At 37.3% G+C, this 7,265-nt stretch overlaps 1 protein-coding gene across 1 annotated transcript; it reads left to right on the plus strand.

The window, feature by feature from the left end:
- The first annotated feature begins 2,485 nt into the window (after positions 1 to 2,485).
- On the plus strand, positions 2,486 to 4,570 carry LOC128127337 (uncharacterized). Its single transcript, XM_052765801.1, has 3 exons — positions 2,486 to 3,124; positions 3,627 to 4,193; positions 4,337 to 4,570. The coding sequence occupies exons 1-3, from the start codon at positions 2,486 to 2,488 to the stop codon at positions 4,568 to 4,570; spliced, it is 1,440 nt and encodes a 479-aa protein (XP_052621761.1).
- The last annotated feature ends 2,695 nt before the right edge of the window (positions 4,571 to 7,265 follow it).

Below are 7,265 nucleotides of genomic sequence, written 5' to 3' on the forward strand. Positions count from 1 at the left end.
AGCGAGGAGTATGCTATGATGGTCACCAATCCAAAGAAGTTTGCAAGGAGAAAATTTCCCGTCAACAAGAACAGAAACTGGCAAGGAAGTTATAGCTCTGAGAAGGTGAAGGATGAAACGAAAATCGCCTTTAAAAAGGATGAAGATAAGAAAGAGAGCAAACTTGCAGGAGACTCAGGATATGACTGCAATTACTGTCACGACAAGAACCATTTTGCCAAGGATTTCATGCTAAGGAAAATGGCTGAGAAAAGAGATGATAAAGATGACGAGGCGTACTACATGCACAAGTTGCAAGAGATCAAGAAAAAGAAGGAAACTAACAGTTCTATGAACGCCTTGATTGTACAGGAGAATGCTGATGAAGACGAGTTCGGTGGCGTCGAAGTTTGGCCAACAGACTCTGAAGATGAAGAGGTGAGAAAGCCCACTCATGGAAAGGCTTATGTGGTAAAGGAAGTAGGTTTGGCTGGAAAGTGCTTGATTTTCACAGCTAGTTCATCAATTGAAAGTGCAAGTGAGGAACCAAACCTGACTGAAAACAAATGTTTTGCAGCAAAGCCAGTTAGTGAGCAGATCAACGACTGCGATCGTTTGATCAAAAAGGTACAATCTATTCTAGAATCTCTTAAAGTTCCAATAACATAATATGAAGAAGAACTAAATGAATTAAAACTTAAATTTTCTAATCTAAGTGGTTGTCTCATGCAAACTCGGTTAAAAAATTCTAACCTAACTGACCAAATCAGCAGGGTAACAACGAAGAGTGAGGAGAGAAGAATGTGGATAGAGCTGAAGGAGCAGGAGTTAGTTAGGGCTAGGGATGAAAGTATTTATTTGCAAAGAGACAATCTAAAGTTTTTAAAACAAAGGAATGTTTTTTGTTTAATTGCTAAGCGTTTATATACTAATATAGCTCAATTGCATTTAAGTTGTAAGGAAGATGAGGTCATAGCAGAATGTGAATCATAAGTTTCATCAGAAGAGACATCCATGTCCTACAAAATTGGACTGGACAAAATAGAAACCTTCATTGATTCTAAGGAACACAAATGTATGCTAAAAGATATTTTAGATGAAAATGATAGGTTGAAAATTAAGTCAGACACTATTCAATCATTTGACCAATCCAATGCCAAATTAACTTTTGGTGATAAAATGGACTTAGAAAATACGTCTGAATTTGATGAGGAAAGTGAGATGAGTGAGATCTCAGTAGAAGACGTGGTTGATTGCTCTGAGTTTATGAAGAGCGAAACTGAGAATGAGAAACCCCTAATTTCATAAAATTCGGTTGAATTCGCTCGCCTGTCAAAAGATAAGAAACAGAAACTCAAAGAAAAGGTTATGGTTTATCAAAAGGTTCAAACTATGCCAAATCAGGTTTATGCAGTTACAGGGGTCACTCCAAAGTAGACGTCAGAAATAAGAATCATGGTAGACAAAGATAATGCTAAAAGGTGCGATGACTACTTCTGGTCAGCTCCTAATGATAATGCAGACGAAACTGTAGGCTTGTCTAAGTAGACTTCTTGGAGGGTTAAAGGAAGATATGTTGTTGAACCCATAAACAAACCCTCGAGTTTTGACAAACCAAGCACAAGTGGAACCAAAGAAATCCCTAAAGAACAAAAGGAAGAACCGAAAGTTCCAGTCAAAATAACTGAAACTCAAAAAGAGAAGCCAAAGGCCAGCTTCAACATCCACAAATCACAAAAGAAGCTAGCTTAACAGAAACGCTTAAGAAATCAAAGATATGCAAAGAATCTGAATGAGCGAAAAAGTTACTGGCAATCTCAAAATCCCAACTATGTCCCTCCTAAGAGAGCATCATCGGATAAAGGAAAGGAAAAACTAAAGGAAAATTTCAGTCCAAGTTCCTACTATTCAAAGTCTTAGAACCGAAAGCCTAGTTTCGGTCTGAATGTCACTCCAAACCGAAAGTCTAGTTTCGATCCACAATCTCGTTTCGGTCCTAAACCCAGTTTTGGTCCCTCCATGTCCCAATGTAAAGCAAATTCTATGAAGAACATCAAAGGAAAGGGAAAGCTAACATCAGATTCTAAGATCCATAATAAGAAATCATCAGCTAACCCTAGGAGTCAAAAGAAAAATCAAATACCATCTAAAAAACCAACCAATGCACTAAAAATTAAACAAGACAAAACTAAAATCAAAGTGTATACAATTAAAAGAAAAGATCAAACCACTTTAGTAAAAAGAACATATTTGGTTGATATTTCTACTACAATTCCTTTTTTTTTGTGAAAGACTCACCATGACCCAAGTGACTTTGGGTTCCTTAATCTGCTTGGATTTGCAGGTAATCAGTCACGAGCAGTTCGATGATGAATGGTATATAGATAGTGGCTGCTCACGTCACATGACGGGAAGGAAGGAAGAGCTGAGGGAATTTCGGTCCCTGAAAGATGGTGGGTGTGTAAAATATTTAAATAACTCCTATGGAACAATCAAGGGATACAGTATGATAACAAATGGAGATTTCTCGATTCGAAAAGTGGCATATGTGGAAGGATTGCAGCATAACCTCATTAGTGTGTCACAAATAGTTGTGGGCACAGGTCTGAAAGTATCATTTGATGATGAGGGCTCTGAGATAATTGAGAAACAATCCAAGAAGGTTATGTTGAAATTTGAACGTAAGGGAGAGATGTACCCTTTAAATCTCAACCCAATACGAGGAAAACCAGCAATATGTTTGCTGTCAGAGGCAAATACAGATGAGAGATGGTTGTGGCATCGACGATTATCACACCTGAACTTCAAAGATATTAATAAGTTGGTGCTTGGTGATCACGTTCGAGGACTCCCTCTTCTCAAATTCTACAAGGAACATCAGTGTGCAGCGTGTGAGATGGGAAAACAAAGCAGAAAGAGCCACCCTACAAGAATCAATACAAAGATTATTGAAGATCTTGAACTCTTGCACATCTACTTATGTGGACCTTCTGCTATAAAAAGCTTCGGTGGTAGTAAGTATATTCTTGTTATTGTAGATGAATTTTCACGCTTCACCCAGGTTTTCTTTCTTAAGAAGAAATCAGATGCAATTTCCAAGTTGAAGACATTCATCAAGCAAGTGGAAGTGCAGCTGAGGAAGACGGTAAGGAATATCATAAGTGACAACGGTCTGGAATTCAAGAATAGTGATTTTGAGAACTTTCTGGCTGACGAGGAGATAACTCACAATTTTTCGGCCCCTTATACCCCACAACAAAATGGGATTGTTGAAAGACGAAATCGTTCTATATGTGAGGCAGCCAGAACCATGCTCAGTTTCGCTTCACTTCCGTTATATTTTTGGGCTGATGTTGTTTCAACCGCATGCTACACTCAGAATCGGTCCTTACTAAACAAGAGATTCTCAATTATTCCATATGAGATCTTAAACAACCGAAAGCCAAATGTCAAATTTTTTTCACATATTCGGTTCAAGGTGCTTTATTTTCAAGTCTAAAGAGAACCGAAATAAGTTTGATGTCAAAGCCGATGAGGGAATCTTTCTGGGTTATTCACTAACATCAAAAGCATACAGAGTGTTGAATAAACGCTCAAAACGAATTGAAGAAACCTATTATGTCACCTTCGACGATAATTACATGAAGAAAGTTCAAAGAAGTGAAAGTGACTTAGGAGAAATTTTTCCAGAATCTGGACAAGTCTCGGTTCCAATAGCCAACCTGTTTGAAGAATACATGTGGCTGTTTGATGAACCAGAGAAAGCATCACACTCAGAAGCTAAAGCAGCAGACAACACAATTGATAATCTCAAGAAGATTATAGATGAAGCTACCAAAGAGATGGAAAGTGAACCTCCTAAAGCTATGGGTGATCCACCATCTACTGACTCAAAGTTTCAGGAGGAAAGTTCAACTGTATCAAAAACAAACAAAGTATCTTTCGAGGGGGAGGATCCAATTCCGTCCCCACCTTATAAAGGTTCGGGCGAAGGGGAAAGTTCTGCTCCAAAACCACCCAATAGTAGTCCTATCGTGGGGGAGAATCCCACTGCCACAGAGGATGCAAACTTTGATGCTGCCACATATTACACTTCGCCAGTTGAGGGGGAGAAAGGAAATACAACTGACGAAGGTGATGATGATCAATCAGAATTTGAAGTTAAAGTGAACGCTGAATTAGACCCGGCATATGATCCAAATTATCCTCCGTTTGTAAAATGGACTAAGGACCATCCAAAGCACAGATTATTGGTGAAACTTCAGAAAAAGTTCTTACTCGTTCTCAATTGAAAGCGAAACAAACTGCATTATTCTCTAAAGTTGAATTTTGTATGTTTAATTCGTTTGTTTCCAAGATTGAACCGAAAACTGTAAATGTTGCACTTGATCATTCATATTGGGTTCAAGCATTGCAAGATGAACTTCATGAATTCGAACGCAACCGAGTTTGGAGGCTGATCCCTACACCAAAGGATGCGTCTGTGGTTGGCTTGAAGTGTGTGTTCAGAAATAAATTGGACAAGGAAGGGAATGTCATTCGCAATAAGGCTCGGTGGCTGTCAAAGGTTATTGCCAAGAGGAAGGAATAGACTATGAGGAAACCTTTGCTCCTGTAGCTAGGTTGGAATCACTTAGAAAATTCTTGGTGTATGCTGCTCATAAAAACTTCGAAGTTTTCCAAATGGATGTCAAATGTGTGTTTTTGAATGGAGAATTGGAAGAAATTGTTTATGTTGAGCAACCACCCAGGTTTGTGAACGACAAATTCCCTGATCATTGCTATGTGCTGGATAAAGCAGTCTATGGATTAAAGCAAGCACCGAGAGCCTGGTATGAAACTTTGACTCGCTTCTTCAAAATGTCAAAATTTAAACAAGGTTCGGTTGACCCAACCTTCTTCCAAAAGAAAGAAGGCGAACATCTTATGATAGTTCAGATTTATGTTGATGATATCATCTTTGGCTCTACGAATCCTAGCTTAACAGCTGAATTCTGGAAGTTGATGGAGACTAAATTTGAAATAAGCGCAATGGGTCCAATTAATTTTTTCCTTGGTTTAAATATTAGACAAGGAACATAAGGTATATTTATCAACCAGGAGGCCTATACAAAGAACTTACTGACGAAATTCGGTATAGCGGGTGACTCAAAAGTGAAGGTTCCTATGGCATTTGGCACTAAGTTAACACCATCTCTAGAAAAACTTGCTGTCGACATAACACTATATCGTCAAATGATAGGGTCCCTTATGTATGTAACAGCCAGTAGACCAAATATTATATTTTCTGTTTGTTATTGTGCTAAGTTTCAAGCTAATCCAAGAGAACCTCACATGGTGGCAGTGAAGAATATATTTCGTTACCTGAAGCGAACCTCATCTATCGGTCTCTGGTATCCTGCAAGATCTGGATTCTTCATTCAATCTTTTTCTGATGCTGATCTTGGAAGATGTGGTCTAGATCGAAAGAGCACTACGGGTAGATGCCAATTTCTTGATGGAAAACTTGTTAGCTGCCAGTCCAAGAAGCAGACCTCTATGTCAATTTTAATAGCCAAAGCTGAGTATAGAGCTGCAGCGTCTTGCACTTCTCAAGTAATATTTATTCAAAGTCAACAGAGAGATTACAGGCTGAGTATGAAGAAGATTCCTCTCTATTGTGATTCAGAAAGTGCAATAAGGATTTGTCACAATCCAGTGCAACACTCAAAAAATAAACACATTGCAGTCAGATATCATTTCATCAAGGATCATGTAGAACATGGGAACGTGGAAGTACACTTTGTTCGATCCTCTGATCAACTTGCAAACATATTCACAAAGGCCTTACCTGAAACAAGTTTCAATAAAATTTTACAAGTCTGGGAATGATGGAAGCAGAGTCGGTACTGAATTCTCAAATCTTGCACTAAAAATTTAAACCGGCGAAATGGAGCGAACGCTCAGTCTATTTCGGCTCCAAAATTTTCGGGAACCAAAATGAACCGACCGCTCGGTCCATTTCGGCTCTAGAATTTTAAGGAACCGAAATGAACCGAACGCTCGGTCTATTTCGCTTCACCCCTTAAAGCTAATGTTCCAGTTGTATATTATGTATTTTTTTATAATCTCTATTCTTTTAACTACTTTCTGTTTTTTATTATTTTTCAGAAAACTTCAAAATTCCAAAAATATTTTCTCTTTCTGTTTTTGTTATTTCTCAGAAAACTTCAAAAATTCCAAAAATATTTTCTCTTGCTGTTTTTGTTATTTTTCAGAAAACTTCAAAAATTCCAAAAATATTTTCTCTTTCTGTTTTTGTTATTTTTCAGAAAACTTCAAAAATTCCAAAAATATTTTCTCTTTCTGTTTTTGTTATTTTTCAGAAAACTTCAAAAATTCCAAAAATATTTTCTCTTTTTGATTTTATTATTTTTCAGAAAACTTCAAAATTCCAAAAATATTTTCTCTTTCTGTTTTTATTATTTTTCAGAAAACTTCAGAAATTCCAAAAACATTTTATTTTGTTTGTGTGCTTGTTTTGTGTGTGTGGTGTGTTTGTTTGCTCTTTCTTTTAATTAGGTCACCAGTGTACCAGTATAACAAAATTTGGAGCTAAGAACTAGTTAAGAGTCCCTAGAAGCATGTTGTTGTATGTAGACCAACACCTCTACGACTTAGATCAAGGCCTTAATGATTCGATCTATACCTATCGTATCTTCCCAATCAGGCTATTGACATCAACTCAGTCTAGAGCTACCTTACTCTTCTCATATGAGTTAAGAGTTTATCTGCTTAGTCATGTCTTTATAGCAGAAGGTACTATCGGTTCTTTAGTCATCCTCCTTACATTCTCCATTAACTTTTGGTTCACCACTGTAACCCTTGAAACTCTCGGTCCTTACCACTGAGGTTTATGGTTACATAAATTCTATGTTTGTGATCTTAGATACGTACACCACGTGTTGAGTAAAACCCAAAAACCAACACCTATAATGAATTGACGGTGAATCATTGAATTCAAGTTCTCACTGGTTACCCATTGAAATCTTATTTTTATTTTTGCGTGGTCTTTTATGAATTTGTCTAACACCAAGGATTTTCTTCCCATAAAGATCCAGTTAATTTTTTTTGAGATTTATATAACTTCTTTAGTCATTATAAAATATATCCTACCTACTTGTTCAACAGACCACTTCGGTTTCACAAGTACTTCTTCCAATGTCCGGTCTTACATTAAGAATCGACGTTCGGTTGAAGTTAAGCCACCTTAAGCCTATGACTTAAAAAGAAGCCTTTCATTGTTT

This window comes from Lactuca sativa, chromosome 7 (assembly GCF_002870075.4).
Source record: "Lactuca sativa cultivar Salinas chromosome 7, Lsat_Salinas_v11, whole genome shotgun sequence".
Lineage (NCBI taxonomy): Eukaryota > Viridiplantae > Streptophyta > Magnoliopsida > Asterales > Asteraceae > Lactuca > Lactuca sativa.

Bases quoted from the DNA above. Each gene is read 5' to 3' on its own strand.
- LOC128127337 (XM_052765801.1), top strand. From the start codon at position 2,486: ATGATAACAAATGGAGATTTCTCGATTCGAAAAGTGGCATATGTGGAA. The intron at 3,125-3,626 runs GTAAGGAATATC...AATTACATGAAG, and splicing joins AAGTGCAGCTGAGGAAGACG to AAAGTTCAAAGAAGTGAAAG. The intron at 4,194-4,336 runs GTAAAATGGACT...TTTGTTTCCAAG, and splicing joins ATCCAAATTATCCTCCGTTT to ATTGAACCGAAAACTGTAAA.